Here is a 16,836-nt window from a genome sequence, read left to right as displayed (position 1 = left end):
CTGCATGTGGAATCTTCCTGGAGCAGGGATCGAACACACGTCCCCTGCATCGGTAGGCAGACTCTTAACCACTAGACCAGTGATTGCTTTTTCTTTAGGGCAATTGTCTCCACCTTTAATTTTCTGTAAATGCCTGACTCATATTTCTCATATCCAAATTCCTTCAGTTGACCCCAAAATATTCTCCAGAGCTAGATTGTCCTAACTATGACCCGTGCCAGAGCAATAGAGCTCATTAGATCAGGAGGAAGGACCACACAGGTTCCTTCAGGACCCACATTACATGTGGTCACAACTCTTAGGTCTGTTTCAACCTGTCAACTCCCCTTAGAATGAAACTGACAAAATACCTTCTCCTCAGGGTGTGTCCCATCTTCTACTGCAGGTGGGGGGGACAGTTCAGGGTGGACACATCAAAGGCAGCAGCGGCTTTATCTGCTTTCCATCCGGAGACCTGGAGCTCCTTAGGGATCCTGCAGCAGGGAGGGGGCAGCCATGACCCCTGGACTGGGGTGGGGACAGCCGGATCCTGCCATTGCATGGTTCTCTCACCCTTGTGGCCAGAATGTCACAAATGTGGTGTCACTGTGACATGGTGCCCAGGTCCACCACCTGCCTAAGTCTTTTAATGCTGCTTGATAACCTTTGACCCCATGATTTCCTTAGGGCTTGGGAAATAGGATTCTGACTCTTCCATACTCTCCACTGGAGAACACTTTCTCTTGATACTTTCCTCTGCACAATTTTTCCTCAACTGAAACAACTCCTTACTCTGAACCAAGTAGTCACCAAGGCAGTAACAATGTATTTCTATTAAAAAAGAGCTGAGACACTTTTGGCAAAATTATATGTATTACCTATGATTGGAAAGATGTTCCTTAATTATCCTCTCCATATTTGAAAAGAATTTCAAAATTACAAAGTAATTTTACATACAATACAATCCAGGCTAGGGTTGGGCTCAGGGGACGACTTCACTGTTCACAGAGTGGGCAGAACCCTCTGTCTCCAAACAGTTTTTGAGGTAGTTTGACTTTCTGCTCTGAGTCCTGGTCCCAGTCTTGAAACCCCACGAGGTTAAGCTCACCACCAATGGGGGCTGGAATTTTCTCAGCCATGGGGATGAACTTCTAATTCAGACATGAGGAGAGGGGCTTCCTACATAGGACCAATAAAACTTCTGATGCAGAACCAGGAGGAGACAGGGAAGAAGGCATGTGGGTTGAACCAGAGGTGCCTGGCGTCGGGGGAGGGTGAGGAGCCTTGTCCTGCTACAGCATTCCACGGGTTTTCCGTGGACCTCCACTCGGTAGAACAGGAGTTGTCTTAGAGTAGCAGCAGCCAATAAATCTGATGGAAGAGCTTTCTTCTTGTAGCTTCCGGAATTTAAAGACAGGGCTCAGTAGAAGCTTTGACTGGATTCATGAGGTTCCCAGAGGCCAGGCAGCTACAAGTCCCCGAGTACTGGGATGGCTCAGCCAATGGTCCCAGCTCCTGGAAGGAAGGTCAGATAGTCTTCAAGGACAGCCCTTGATTAGGGTCGACAGACCCGCACGATGACACTGGAGTTCATCAGAGAGATTCCATACTGCTCAGTTCTGAACTCCAAGTCCCAGATGTGGCGTTCAAAAGACACAAAGCGAACACCCTTCTTGATGTTGGAGAACACGTGGCTGGCCTGTAGACAGAAAAAGAGGTTAATTCTCAGTGTGCCTTCAAAAGCTGAGTTAGAGCTTCTGGTGGGTGGTATTTTCCCTACATGGCTGCAACAATGTCTCCACTTCCACATGTCCTTCTAGAATCATGCCACTCCTCACCCAGGGGTGGAGTCTAATTTCCACCCCCTTGAATCTGGGAGGGTTTCACTGTAACCAAGAGTGTGGTGGGAGTGATGCTGAGTGACTTCCACAGCGGGGTCAGAGGCAGTGCAGCTTCTGCTGGTTTCTCCAGCAGCCTCATGGAGCCCTGAGCCACCAGGAAGCAGCTGACTGCCCCGAAGCCGCCATGCTGTGAGAAACCCCCAGCTAGAGCAAGCAGGGAGATCCCAAGGCCAAGCTCTGAGACTAAACCAAGAGCTGCCTGGCCAGCCACCAGCTGCTGTGTACACACTCACAGCCCACCCTGCCCTTTAGCTCCAGCCAGCATCTGAAGGGAACTCCACGAGAGACCAGAGCCAGAAACTCTCAGCAGAGCCCTCCTCATAGAAACCGTGAAGTGTGATGAAATGAGTGCTGTTAAGTCACTATATCTGAGTGCAATTTGTTATACAGCCATAGGTCATCATAAGCCCCACTGTCCTTTCCCATACCCCTGCAGACTCACCCGAGAAGAGACACTGTTTCTACTACGCTGGATGGGAAAAGGCAGTGGAGAGAAATGGTCCAGAATGGCCTGGTTGGCATCTAGAAGATGGACAGTTAGCTGATATATGCAGTCAATTCCTTGTCGGTCGTTCCGCCTGTGGGAGAAGGGAAAACCTGAAGGTTAAACTTGCCTTCCCATCTCGCTGGGGGTCTACCTGCTTCATCTGAATGGCCTTCTCATGCATGCAAGGGCAAAAGAGTTCTGTGGTCCTCAGGACCTCCACCATCAGTGTCACGTTGGAGCTTGGCCCCTCTGCATCCCCAGTGAACCAGTCTACACTAAAGAAGCTCCCCAGCCACTGAAGCCAAGATCAGTGATCAGCCAAAGGGCCGTTTTCATCATGACACTCACCAGTCAGAGACACAGATCTCAATGTTTCCACTATCCAGGAGTTCGCGCCACAGACCCTCCTTCTCCAGGTCCAACACCTGCTTCTTGTGATACCTCCTAGGAAAGAGGGGGAAAGGTCAATGAGAACCGGGCAAGTACTCAACAACCGCCCTGGCCCTTGGGGAAGAGGGACGTTCACCTGTAGGAAGACAGGAAGCTGGTTTGCATATAGGCCCTAGGCATGACCTCCAAGTTTTCCTTCTCCTCCGTCCAGTCATCTTCACGGCTCAGCACGGTCCATTTCTGGAAGCCTCCTGTTAAATGAAAACAGTTAGTGCCCAAGTTCCTTGCCAACCCACCCGGGGGTTTCCTTTGGGGAGACTCCGGCTCTTCTCTTGGGATCCAGTTCCACCCGGTTCACGGAGTCCAAGCGCCCCATGCGTCTGGCTCCTCCCACCTTCTCCCTGGAGTAAGACCTCTTTCCTGGGCTCCCACCTAGGCCACGAGGGTTCCGGAGGAGGTTGTGTCCTATGGGTCTGCGCTCGCAGAAGCGGCCCAGGATGCAGGGCCCGGGGTCGTCAGCAGGGGGAAGGCAGGTGCGGATGACGGGCCAGAGGTCGGGGTGTTTCCAGGCCAGGATGCTCCGCCACAGGTCCCAGCTGTCCACCACGTCTCGCCAGCGCCGGCACACCGGGCGGCAGTGCCGGAGCAGCATGCGTGGGGGCAGGTAGCTCAGCACCTCCTGAAGCATTTCGATGGGCAGCTGGTTTGGGCCCGAGATCTCCTTGGGTTCGGGCATCAGAGAGCAAACACCGACTGGCCAGTTTGTGGAGGCTGAGGTACACATGGTCTCCTCTCCAGGCTTGGTTGCCGCTGCGGGAGAGTCAGTGTCCAAACGTCAGGGACCTGCAGCTCCGACAGCCAGCCCCCGCCAGCTGCACTCCAAGAGTGCCATTTCCAAACCCTGCCAGCTGCCTCTTCATCCTCACCACCCCCACCAGGCCCATCCTCAAGTCCCCAAACTCTCAACCCATGCTTTGCCAGCTGATTACTGCAGACCCTCTCCTCCATAGGCAGCGCAGCGCAGCGCAGCGCAGCCAACCCCCACCCAGCCCACCCGTGGCCTCGCAGACCCCAGAATCATACCCTGCATCTCGGCCAGTGCTTCTGGTTGGCTAGCCGGTCACCTTATTTTCTGCGCCTCCAGCGCCCAGTCTGCCCTTTTTATAGGCCGCCCCCTCCCTATACTAGCACCGCCCATCAGGCCCCGCCCCCTGCCCACTCACTGTCAGGCCCCCTCCTCCCTCGGCCTTGAACCAATTTACTAGTCAGCCCCTCTGGTCCCGCCCCTCATATTCTCCAAAAGCCCTTCCTCAGGTTGTACTCAGACTAGGGGAGTTAATATGGAGCCAAATGTGACATGGACAATGTTGTCGGACATTTATTAATACAGATGTTCTAGAAGTCCCCAAATTTTAAGTATTCCAAGATGCAGTCATGCTTCTAACTATTGCTGCTGCTGCTGCTGCTGCTAAGTCGCTCCAGTCGTGTCCCACTCTGTGCGACCCCATAGACGGCAGCGCACCAGGCTCCGCCGTCCCTGGGATTCTCCAGGCACAACACTGGAGTGAGTTGCCATTTCCTTCTCCAATGCATGAAAGTGAAAGTGAAGTCGCTCAGTCGTGTCCGACCCTTAGCGATCCCATGGACTGCAGCCTACCAGGCTCCTCCGTCCATGGGAGTTTCCAGGCAAGAGTACTGGAGTGGGTTGCCATTGCCTTCTCCTTTCTAGCTATTATTAATATCTTAAAATTTGTATGTCACAGAAATAGCCAAATTTCTTTGACGATTGCATTGTTATCAGGTCTTTAACCATGCGTACGTCTTTTGCCCTCGTAGACAGTCATTGTCTTACTCCAATGCTTTTACAAAAAAAGCTTGTTGATGACTTGCTTTTATGCTACAAAACTAAATTAGACTTGGTAGCAAAGGGGCTTTCACTTTGTGTGGTGGTTATTTCAGAAATGACTCTCTTATGCAAGGCTACTGAAGAAGTAGTAATGGGGTCTCCTTTATGTCTCACAGTCAATCGAGTCTCTTGTATACTTTCAAAACACGCCACACACTTCTACAAGCCAACAGACTTCTTGTGAAGTATTGTTGCTTTAATACCCTGGTTTTTGTGGGTTTGTTTTGTTTTGTCCTTTTGGCCACGTGGTATAGTTTACAGGATCTCAGTTCTCTGACCAGGGGTCAGACCTGGATGCCCCACAGTGAAAGCACCAAGTCCTAACCACTGGGTGGCCAGGGAATTCCCAATACTACTCTGGCTTGATCTACTCTAGTCGTGCAACTTCCAGCATCACAACAAGAAAAAAAAAAAAAAAGATTGCATTTTGTTAACAGATTGGATTAACTGCTTGCTCCCAGGAATGACCTGTTAACACAAGAAACCACTATTGATAATACTGATATAATTAGTTTTATGGATGTGTCCTACATAAAGGATGAGCAAGGACATTATTGAGCTGGAAATGCAATGACACCCACAGTGGACATAATTTGAAAGCTCTTATTTACCAGAAACAAAAGTAGCACAACGTGCCAAATTAATTGCTGTAATTTTTTAGCTTGTCAATTAAAGACCAGGTAGCAAATATTTTTGGAATGCCATGAAAACAATGAGTACTTAAAAATATATATTTATTTGATTGTGGACATGGAACAATAGACTGGTTCCAAATAGGAAAAGGAGTATGTCAAGGCTGTATATTGTCACCCTGCTTATTTAACTTATATGCAGAGTACATCATGAGAAACCCTGGGCTGGAAGAAGCACAAGCTGGAATCAAGATTTCTGGGAGAAATATCAATAACCTCAGATATGCAGATGACACCACCCTTATGGCAGAAAGTGAAGAGGAACGAAAAAGCCTCTTGATGAAAGTGAAAGAGGAGAGTGAAAAAGTTGGCTTAAAGTTCAACATTCAGAAAATGAAGATCATGGCATCTGGTCCCATCACTTTTAGCAAATAGATGGGGAAACAGTGGAAACAGTGTCAGACTTTATTTTTTTAGGCTCCCAAATCACTGCCGATGGTGACTGCAGCCATGAAATTAAAAGACGCTTACTCCCTGGAAGAAAAGTTATGACCAACCTAGATAGCATATTGAAAAGCAGAGACATTACTTTGCCAACAAAGGTCCATCTAGTCAAAGCTATGGTTTTTCCAGTGGTCATGTATGGATGTGAGAGTTGGACTGTGAAGAAAGCTGAGCGCCAAAGAATTGATGCTTTTGAACTGTGGTGTTGGAGAAGACTCTTGAGAGTCCCTTGCACTGTAGGGAGATCCAACCAGTCCATTTTAAAGGAGATCAGCCCTGGGTGTTCTTTGGAAGGAATGATGCTAAAGCTGAAACTCCAGTACTTTGGCCACCTCATGCGAAGAGTTGACTCATTGGAAAAGACTTTGATGCTGGGAGGGATTGGGGGCAGGAGGAAAAGAGGACGACAGAGGATGAGGGGGCTGGATGGCATCACGGACTTGATGGAGGTGAGTTTGAGTGAACTCTGGGAGATGGTGATGGACAGGGAGGCCTGGCGGCTGCGATTCATGGGGTCGCAAAGAGTCGGACACGACTGAGCGACTGAACTGACTGACTGACTAATCTAGGTTTTGGCAATTGGGATTTTCGATCTTCATTGCTGTATGTGGGATCTAGTTCCCTGACCAGGGATCGAACTCAGTATGTGGAGTTGTAGCCATTGGATCACCAGAGAAATCCCAACAATAAAGTTTTTAACATCTTCAGGGCAACCTACAAAAAAAATAGAAAACCGACTGATAAGTTATTAATTGCTATATAGCTACTTTACAATTGCGAAAGCAGCTATCAATTATTAAAACACCAGGGCATTCCAAATCTGACACTACGGAAGCTAAAAGGAATCACTTGCTGATGCTGCAGCCAAACAGGCAGTTTTAAATATTTATTCTGTCCAGCTGTGAAAATGTCCACTTTTCTCCATTAACCCCGTTAACCCAATAAAAGGTTTTTTCCTATGGGTTCAAGAAATTGCTACTAATGAAGAGAAACAGATACAGCAACAAAAAGGAGGAATTTTGACCCCAGCATACAAGTATGGTTTAGCTCTAATAAAACAAAACCAAACCAAACATTAGTGTCTATTGAAACCCAATTGCTGATATTTCATCATGTACATTGGACATCTGAGAAAGTAGTTTTATGGGGAAAACAATGTTTTGAAAATTTTCACCCAAGATGGCTCAAAGGAAACACATTACATTATTGAGATACTTTTTAAAAATTGGGAACTACTTTTACAAAGAGCTCCCAGGAGATGGGGAGGATCATAGGTTACAATCTAGAGATTTTGCTTATTGGCAGGGACATTAAAAAATGATTCTTTGCAGCCACCATAGAAAGAAACTTATCAGATATTATTACCTACCCCATGCACTGACAAACTGAGAGACATTAATTCATGGATTCACATCTCTCATTCTCCACCTGAATGGACTCTGATGGCTATTTTCAGCATTTAATTTAAACTATTGCAGCCATGAAATTAAAAGACGCTTACTCCTTGGAAGAAAAGTTATGACCAACCTAGATAGCATATTCAAAAGCAGAGACATTACTTTGCCAACAAAGGTCTGTCTAGTCAAGGCTATGGTTTTTCCTGTGGTCATGTATGGATGTGAGAGTTGGACTGTGAAGAAAGCTGAGTGCCGAAGAATTGATGCTTTTGAACTGTGGTGTTGGAGAAGACTCTTGAGAGTCCCTTGCACTGCAGGGAAATCCAACCAGTCCATTTTAAAGGAGATCAGCCCTGGGTGTTCTTTGGAAGGAATGATGCTAAAGCTGAAACTCCAGTATTTTGGCCACCTCATGCGAAGAGTTGACTCATTGGAAAAGACTCTGATGCTGGGGGAGTTGGGGGCAGGAGGAGAAGGGGACGACCGAGGATAAGATGGCTGGATGGCATCACGGACTCGATGGAGGTGAGTTTGAGCGAACTCTGGGAGATGGTGATGGACAGGGAGGCCTGGCGTGCTGCGATTCATGGGGTCACAAGGAGTTGGACACGACTGAGCGACTGAACTGAACTGAACTGAAGACAAGCATCACCAAGCTCAGAAGAGAAGAAAATGACAACAGTAGCAGACAGCAGACTGAAGAGTCTGGGCCACACCTGAAAGACACATTGTACCAGTTCAAATGTGCTGTTACCAAATGTCTGTCTTGCCATCAAAATTAAAAGTTATTAAATTCTTTAGGAACATTATCACTACTGAGGGCAATAACTACTGGGGGCAATTTAACCAGTCATTGGACTTTGTCATCAAATTCATCAGTCAATAAGACTAATAGAAGCCCCTTGTAACTCTCATCACTGACTTTTCAGAAGTTCCTATAAGCTATTAAAGTATTCCCATTTGTGTATAGCTCCATGTTTGTTTACTACATTCAATTAATTTATACGCTTCTCGAGTTTCTATGATGAAAAGCTGAAGCTGCAAAGCCAAATGGCTCTTGATTTTTAAAACTACTTTGCAGGGAGAAACTTGTGCGATAATTCAGGCAATGTTGTAATTTCACATCAGATGAGTCCTCTAATATAAACATCTAATGACTCACGTACAAAGTAAAAAGTCCTTCAAAGGATGCACTTTTTAGTCTAAATGAAATTTTTGGTAAACGGTTCAGCTGGCTTAAATACTGCTTCTGATTTTGTTATTGTTGTTGGCTCTGTTGATTTTATTCTATATCATTTATAGAGTAATAAAGTCTTGCACGTGGCAGTGTATATTCAAAACTCCAATTAAATAAAGATGTCTAAATGACCTGAAATTATTGATTTTATCTATTGTTCTCTATAAAGGCCATGCATAAGGCACATACAGGGTGAAATTGGCATAAGTCTTATTGGACAACCTAGAATCGACTATCAGCCCTTGTGAAATATTATCTAGCATAACCCCCTAAAAGGAAAGGAAAAACTGGGCTCTTAAGACTGGCATCAAAGAACATGATGAATTCAGGGTAGGTGAGCAACCACCCTGGCATCATCAGGGGCCAGATATTTGATCACCTAATGCTTTCTATTGAAATAATAATATTTGAAAAAGGGAAATGATGAAATAAAATTTATATTTGAAACAGGAAGAGAGAAAAATTAAGCATAAGGGACTTCCCTGGTGGTCCGCTGGTTAAGAATCTGCCTTGCAATCCAGGGGACCTGGATTTGATCCCTGGTTAGGGAACTAAGATCCCACATGCTGAGGTGCAACTAAGCCTGCATCACAACTCCAGAGCCCATGAGCTCTGGAGCCTGCACACCACAGCTTGAGAGGTGCAAAGAAAGATCCAGGATGACCCAGCAAAGATCCCACTAGCTGCAACTAAAATGTGACAACCCTGGAGGCACAAGAGGCTGTGTCTGATTTCTTAGTCATTAGCTGCTTACAGATGGGCTTAGATTGTACTTTTCTGTGCATACCTTATAATTTCAATACAAACTTAAAACATAAAACAAGAAGTGAGCTTGATAACTGTTGAATCTGGGTGATGGGGATATGAGGTTTTATTATGCCACGTTCTCTCCTTTTGTGTGTGTGTGTGAAAGCTCAAAGTTAAAAAAAATTAATTCCATAAATGCTCCAGCAGTTCCACTTCTGGATAAATACCCAAAAGAACTGAAAGCAGAGTCTGGAAGAGATATTTGTACACCCATGTTTATAGAAATATTCACAACAGCCATAGGTGGAAGTAACCCACATGTCCCTTGACAGATGACTGGATAAGCAGAACGTGGTATTTTTAAGGCTTGAATGTTATTCAGCCTTAAAAAAGAAATTCTGATACATGCTACAACATGAACTTTGAGGACATGACTCTAGAGAAATAAGCCAGACACAAAAAGACAAAAAATGTATGATGCCACTTAGACAAGGTCCCTAGAGTAGGGAAATTCATAGAGACCAAGTGGAATGGTGGTTGCTGGGGGGTGAGGTGAGAGAATGGAGAATTGTTGATTAATGGGTAAAAAGTTTCAGTTTTACAAGATGAAAAGTGTTCTGGAAATTGGCCCACCGCAATGTGAATATACATAACATTTTGTGCATGCTAAGCTGCTTCAGTTGTGTCCGACTCTGTGCAACCCTGTGGGAAGCCCATACTTAATATTACTGAATGTAGAAAAGGTAAAGATGGTAGTTTTGATAATTAAGAATTATTTTGTTAAACAAATTTTAGGGACTTCCCTGGTGGTCCAGTGGTTAAGAATCCACCTGCCAATGCAGGGGACACGGGTTCTATCCCTTGTCTGGGAAGATCCCACATGCCTCGGCGCAACAAAGCCCATGTTCCACAATTACCGAAGCCCAAGCACTGCAGAGCTTGTGATCTGCAACAAGAGAAGCCGCCACAGCGAGAAGACCGAGCACTGAGCAGTCTCTGCTCGCCGCAAGTAGAGAAGACCCGTGCACGGCAATGAAGGTCCAGCACAACCAAGAATAAATATAGAAAAGTAAACATTTTAAAGTCCGTTTACAAAAGCCTGAAGTAGCTCAGAACAAATCTAACAAAAGATATGCAATATTCTATTTAAAAATGTATGAAACGTTATTGAAGGGCACTAAAAAAAGAGTTAAATACTGACACACAAAAGGGCAAGATCTCTAGGTAATAATATGGACTAATTCAAAAGTACAATATTTCCACGTGACTTAAAAACAGAACAATGCTGTATGATAATTGTGGGACAAGCACAGGTAGAAAAAGGAGAAAGTAACCCAAAGTGTGTACCTTCCCAGGATAGTAGTTGGAAATGGGAAGAGGGACTGGAAGGATGGGGCAGATACAGAGTATCTAGTTTGTCACAGCTGGAATTTTAAACCTGGCAGTCTTGGCTTCCCTGGCGGCTCAGATGGAAAAGAATCCACTTGCAATGCAGGAGACCTGGGTTTGATCCCCAGGTTGGGAAGATCCCCTGGAGGAGGACATGGCAACCCACTCCAGTATTCTTGCCTGGAGAATCCCCATGGACAGAGGAGCCTGGCGGGCTACAGTCCATGGGCTCGCAAAGAGTTGGACATGACTGAGTGGCTAAGCACAGTCTTGGCTTCAGAAGTGATGCTAACGATTCTTCTAGGCTCTATGCCAAATTCATGGATGGCTGGTGTGAAGGGTCAGGGACTTAGACACCTGTCTCCACTCCCACCCTAGTCACGGCTGGATCAGATGTTCCGCTCATAACTGTCACCATTCAGCACATGCAGAAGAATCCAGACCCTCAAATGGACCCAAGAGATCCCAGAAGGCCAAGGAGCTACAAGTCATTGATTACTGAGATGGCCCGGCCTGACTGTACCTTCCAGCTCCTGGAAGGTACAGTCAGGTAGGGTAGTCTTCAAGGTCAGCCCTGGACTAGGGCAGATGGACCTGCCTAGTGACACGAGTGAAATCATGGAGTCCTAACCAGTGGACCCCAGGGAAGTCCCCCTTCAATCAAGGCACACACTGAAGTTGGAGAGCACATGGCTGACCTACAGAAAGGAAGAAGTAATTCTCCTTGAGCCTTCAGAAGCTGAGTTGCGGGTCTTCCGGCAGGCGATATTTTCCACAGATGGCTGCCACAATGTCTCCAGTTCTACCTTCTTCTAGAATCATGCCACTCCTTACCCAGGGGTGGGATCTAATTCCCACCCCCTTGAATCTGGGCGGGTTGATTCATTGTAACCAAGAGTGCGGTGGGAGTGATGCTGAGTGACTTTCACCAAAAGACTTCCATGGTGGGGATCACAAAGGCAATGCAGCTTCTGCTGGTTTCTCCAGCAGCCTCATGGTGGAGCCCTGAGCCGCCAGCAAGCAGCTGCGTGCCCCGAAGCCGCCATGCTGTGAGGAAGCCCCAACTAGAGCAAACAGGGAGAGCCCAAGGCCAAGCTCTGAGACTAAACCAAGAGCTGCCTGGCCAGCCACCAGCTGCTGTGTACACACTCACAGCCCACTCTGCCCTTTAGCTCCAGCCAGTGTCTGAAGGGAACTCCACGAGAGACCAGGGCCAGAAACTCCCAGCAGACCCCTCCTCATAGAAACCGTGAGAGGAGATAAAATGAGTGCTGTTGACATTAAGCCACTAAATTTGGGGTCAGTTTGTTATGTAACATTAGTTCATCAGAAACTCCATCATCCTTTCCCTTCACCCCTGTCAGAGACTCACCCCCTAGGAGACACTGTCCACTGCCAATGGGAACAGGCATAAAACAGAAATGACTGAGGATGGACTGGTTGGCATTTAGAAGTTGGACGATGAGATGATACAAATTGTCAGAGCCACGTCGGCTGGTCCACCTATGCGAGAAGGGAGACCTTGAAGGCTGGACTTGCTGCTTCATCTTTTTGGATGTCACGTGTATGGCCTCTGCATGTATGCAAATCCAAAATGTGGTCCCCAGGCCAAGCACCATCAGGGTTCCTTGGCAGCTTGGATCTTGCCTATACCCAACAAATCCCAATGAATTGCATTAAATAAGTTCCCCAGGGACTTTCCCAGCAGTCCAGACCCCATGCTCCCAATTCAACAGGAATGGGTTTGATCCCTGAAGAGGGAACTAAGATCCCACAGTGAGCCCATTAAAAAAAAAAAAAAAAGCAGCCAGCTGGTCTTCACGCACATTCATTTCAAGTAATGAACTGGAGTTATGGGCTTCAAGGTACCTCCACCCACTGTTGTTGTTTAGTGGCTAAGACATGTCTTGACTCTTTTTTGCGACCTCATGGACTGTAGCCTGCCAGGCTCCTCTATCCATGGGATTTCTCAGGCAAGAATACTGGAGTGGGTTGCCATCCCCCTTTCCAGGGGATCTTCCTGATGCAGGGATGGAACCTGAGTCTCTGGCATTGGCAGGCAGATTCTCTACCACTGAGCCACCTGGGAAGCACCTCCTCCCATAGGCAGGTCCCAACGTATGGTCTTTGCTCTCTGCTTCTGGGATGTAATCTCTGGACCCTTGGGATTTTACGTCTGACAGGAGTAACCTTGTTTGCCTGGGGACAGCCTGCCAATGTCATTGTTGAGTGCTGGCCATGTTCACATGGATAATCTATAATGGGGCCTGGTCACTCCAGGAAGACCAGCAATCCGACTTAGATGCTTCAGGCAATATTAGTTGACCTGGAGGCTGAGATTAAACATATGATAAAGCCCCTATAAACTCAGGCGAGCTTCCCTGGTTGGCATTACTCTCTGTATACTATCACCCACGGAGGCCAGGGCAATTGTACATCCTGGCTCCACGGGGAGGAGAGGGCAATGGAAGTCTGGTGTTGGATGCTTCTCCTGGATGCTGCCCTGTGATCGTCCCCTTGGCTAATTTTATCTGTATTTTTTTCCCTTTAATAAACTAATGGTATAGAGTTTTCATTCAAGTCTATGTCTTTCTAGTCAATTACTGAGGCTGAGGGTGGCTTTGAGAATCCCCCTACCTGGCAGTTGAGAAGTGCTCTTGACATTGTGACCTCTAACCTTGTAGTAGGCTCTAAACTTCAAAGATCTTGACACCTGGCTCTCTCATCCTAGACACTCCTGTTTACTTGGTATGGAGTGTGACCCAGGCATTGGGAGTTTTAAGGGTTTCTGGGTGATGTATGGCAAAACTGAGGCTGCTACTGCTAAGTCGCTTCAGTTGTGTCCGACTCTGTGCGACCCCGAAGACGGCAGCCCACCAGGCTCCCCCATTCCTGGGATTCTCCAGGCAAGAACACTGGAGTGGGTTGCCATTTCTTTCTCCAATGCATGAAAGTGAAAGGTGAAAGTGAAGTCACTCACTCATGTCTGACTCTGTGCGACCCCATGGACTGCAGCCTACCAGGCTCCTCAGCCCATGGGATTTTCCAGGCAAGAGTACTGGAGTGGGGTGCCATTGCCTTCTCCGAAGGAGTTACTGATTATCACAATCAACTGGTACACCATTGCTCAAAGCCATACAAATATGCTATAATAGTTTGATAAAGAATTAAAAACAGAAGTTGACTGTAAATACATATTCTAATGAGATGGATTTGCAGAGGGGGCAGTTTACAGTGCCTTGATTGAAAGTAAGTTTGGGGGACTTTCCTGGTGGTCTTGTGGTTAAGACTCCATGATTCCACTGCAGGGAGCATAGATTCCATCCCTGGTCGGGGAACTAAGGTATTTATATTTTGGTGCAGCATGGCCAAAAAACTTAAAAAGTGAAAAAATGAAGTAAGCACAGGACTTCCCTGGTGGTCCAGTGGCTAAGACTCTGCACTCCCAATGTAGGGGCCTGGGGTTTGATCCCTGATCAGGGAACTAGATCCCATGTGCCATACCTGAGGGTTCACATACTGCAAGGTCAAAGATCCCACATGCTGGAAACTAAGACCCCGTGCAGCCAAAAAAAACAAAAGCCCTTGAGTTTCCTAAATCCCCAAACTTCATCATCCGGCTGTGCACAGAATGGACAATTAAAAAAGAAAGGAAATTTGGTAAGGCCAAAATTTCAGCTGGTCACTCTGCCTATCTCTCAAGTAGTCTTTACATCTGGGGACCATATAAGACAATAAGGGGTTTTCTTTTTCTGTAAAACTGGAGGATTATGAGGTAGCAATTGGGAAGAATAACTATATGATGCTCCCACCATAGATGTGATCTGTAGCTGAGTTGTTTAAAACAGAGAACAAAGGTTTGGAATTTGCCTCCCTTGAAATAGTCTGAGTCAGGTATTCCATGGGAGGTGCTCATGGACCATCATGGTTTCAAAACCATCATACAGAGCACAAGCTCTGGAGTCAGACAAGCATGAGCCTAATGCCAGGTTCTGCTTTGCCACCAGGGGAAGTCATCTCCCCTTTCTGAACTACTCAATTTGAGATTTCAAAACACACATTAACCCACAGGATCAAGGGTCATGCAGGGTGATGAAACAGGTCACACTTCAAAGCACTGGCTCTGTGGCTGACATGGAACCCTGTCTTGCACCCTGCGACTTGCCCAAGGCCACAAAACCAGGAAGCCACTGTTTGAGTGTGGGAGGTCTAGCTCCAGAATCTGATCTCTTAGCCAACTCTATCTTGCCTCCTCCTAAACCAAGTCCTCTGTATAGGATCCAGTTGGGCATCTTCCCATCATCCAGGTCCGTTTTGGGGGTTAGGCAAGGGTTCAGGGAGTGGACACGGCTAAGTAGTAAAGGTCTGATGGTGGTGAAGTCATTTCCCTTCCTGCTTAATCTGAGAGGTTGTTGGGAGGCCTACATGCCTTGTCACCCATGCCAAGGTCAGCCTTGTTTTTAAAGCTGTTTTGGTCACACTTATCAGTCAGAGACATAAATTTCAATCTTTCCACTATCCAGGAGTTCCGGCCACAGACCCTCCTGCTCCAGGTCCAACACTTGCTTCTTTTTATGATACCACCTAAGAAAGCAGAACATAAATCAATGAGAACCCATAACAAGAACTCACCACTGTCCTGGCCCTTGCGGAATAGGGATATTCACTGGTAGGCACCCTTGAAGCTCATCTGCAAAGGGACCCTAGGCATGACCCTCTATTGCCAGGGGGTCCCAACTTTGCTGAACCTTGGATTTCTGGAGGTCTTGTGTAAAATAAAAAAGGTGTGTGATTGGGGTGGGGGGGAAGGGATAGTTAGGGAGTTTGGGGTGGGCATGTATACACTGCTATATTTAAAATGGATAACCAACAAGGACTGATTGTATGGAACTCTGCTCAATATGTGGCAGCCTGGATGGGAGGGGGTTGGGGAGGGGGATGGATACACGGATATGTATGGCTTAGTCCTTCACTGTTCCCCTGAAACTATCACAACATCGTTAATCGGCTATAAAATAAAAAAGTTAAAAAAAAAAAAAAGAAGAGAAGAGATTTGTGACCAAGTTCCCGACCAGCCCTCCAGCCCACGGAGAAGTCCCATAGGTTTCCCATAAGGCTACACCTCTCAAGACCCTCCCATCCGCATCCTTGAGGACCCCTTTCCTGGGCTCCTCACCTAGGCCACGAGGGTTCTGGAGGAGGTTGCGTCCTTTGGGTCTGCGCTCGCAGAAGCGGCCCAGGATGCAGGGCCCGGGGTCGTCAGCAGGGGGCAGGCAGGTGCGGATGACGGGCCAGAGGTCGAGGTGTTTCCAGGGCAGGATGCTCCGCCACAGGTCCCAGCCGTCCACCAGGTCTCGCCAGCGCCGGCACACCTGGCGGCAGTGCCGGAGCAGCGTGCTTGGGGGCAGGTAGCTCAGCACCTCCTGGAGCAGCTCGTTTGGCAGTTGGTCCACATCCACTGCCTCCCCGGGTTTGGGATCTGGAGGCGAGACCCAGGCGGGCAGCCCCCACCCCCACCGCCCCCGCCCGGAGGCCGAGCTATCCATTTTCGTTTTACCAGGCTGGACCACCACTGCGGGAAAACCAGGGTCATACTTCAGTGTTTCGGGGGCCTGAAACCTCCGCCAGCCCCACCCCTGCCAGCCATACCCCGAGACTGTCAGCCCCTAAATCCCCTCAGCTGTCTCTCCATCCTCACCACCCCCAGCCCCGTCCTCAAGACCCCAGACTCTGCATCCGCCCTCGCCAGCAGACCGCTGCTGTCCCTCTCCTCCGCGTGCAGCACAGCCCCCGCAGCCGACCCCCTGGGACTCTGCAGCCCCCCGAGTCCTACCTTGCATCTCAGGCATTGTTCTGCAAGTTTTCACCTAGCTTCAGGCGCCCACTCTTTATTCCCCAGCCCCTCCCTTCTTAATACCCAGCACAACCCCCACTCTCTTCCCGACTTCACGTTCTCTGGCCACCCTTCCCTTCTCACTGGCCCGCTCCTCCGCCCTCTGCCTAGACTTACTAGCCCTTCCCTCCCATCTCCACCTCCAGTGATCTCCAGAAACCCTCTCTATTTGGGGCTGTATTGGGACCTTGGAGGTAGCTACTCAATTGAGCCAAAACCTCAGAAGAGGGAGAGGTTGGTGGAAGTATTCAGTCTTGTCACCTGCCATCCTCATCAGTGACCTCTTGGAGTGTCCCTAACCAGGCTCTGAGTTCAGTTGGTGCTGAACACTTGCTGTTATTCAGTCAGCCATCTGGATGGGAGGCCTCGTATCC

The 16,836-nt window shown here is 47.8% G+C and overlaps 2 protein-coding genes across 2 annotated transcripts; both read right to left on the bottom strand.

Moving 5' to 3' along the window:
- Positions 1-1,534: 1,534 nt before the first annotated feature.
- Positions 1,535-4,601, bottom strand: LOC120873288 (F-box only protein 27-like). Its single transcript, XM_040254101.1, has 7 exons — positions 4,577-4,601; positions 3,190-3,567; positions 2,894-3,008; positions 2,716-2,811; positions 2,323-2,458; positions 1,867-2,007; positions 1,535-1,678 (listed from the first exon to the last, which is right to left on the bottom strand). The coding sequence occupies exons 1-7, from the start codon at positions 4,599-4,601 to the stop codon at positions 1,535-1,537; spliced, it is 1,035 nt and encodes a 344-aa protein (XP_040110035.1).
- A 6,919-nt stretch (positions 4,602-11,520) lies between these two features.
- Positions 11,521-16,418, bottom strand: LOC120873287 (F-box only protein 27-like). The gene is made up of 3 exons (XM_040254099.1): positions 16,403-16,418; positions 15,746-16,048; positions 11,521-11,633 (listed from the first exon to the last, which is right to left on the bottom strand). The coding sequence occupies exons 1-3, from the start codon at positions 16,416-16,418 to the stop codon at positions 11,521-11,523; spliced, it is 432 nt and encodes a 143-aa protein (XP_040110033.1).
- Positions 16,419-16,836: the final 418 nt, after the last annotated feature.

The sequence above is a fragment of the Oryx dammah genome, unplaced genomic scaffold (genome assembly GCF_014754425.2).
Source record: "Oryx dammah isolate SB20612 unplaced genomic scaffold, SCBI_Odam_1.1 HiC_scaffold_13, whole genome shotgun sequence".
Lineage (NCBI taxonomy): Eukaryota > Metazoa > Chordata > Mammalia > Artiodactyla > Bovidae > Oryx > Oryx dammah.
This window is presented reverse-complemented; position numbering and strand designations above follow the sequence as displayed.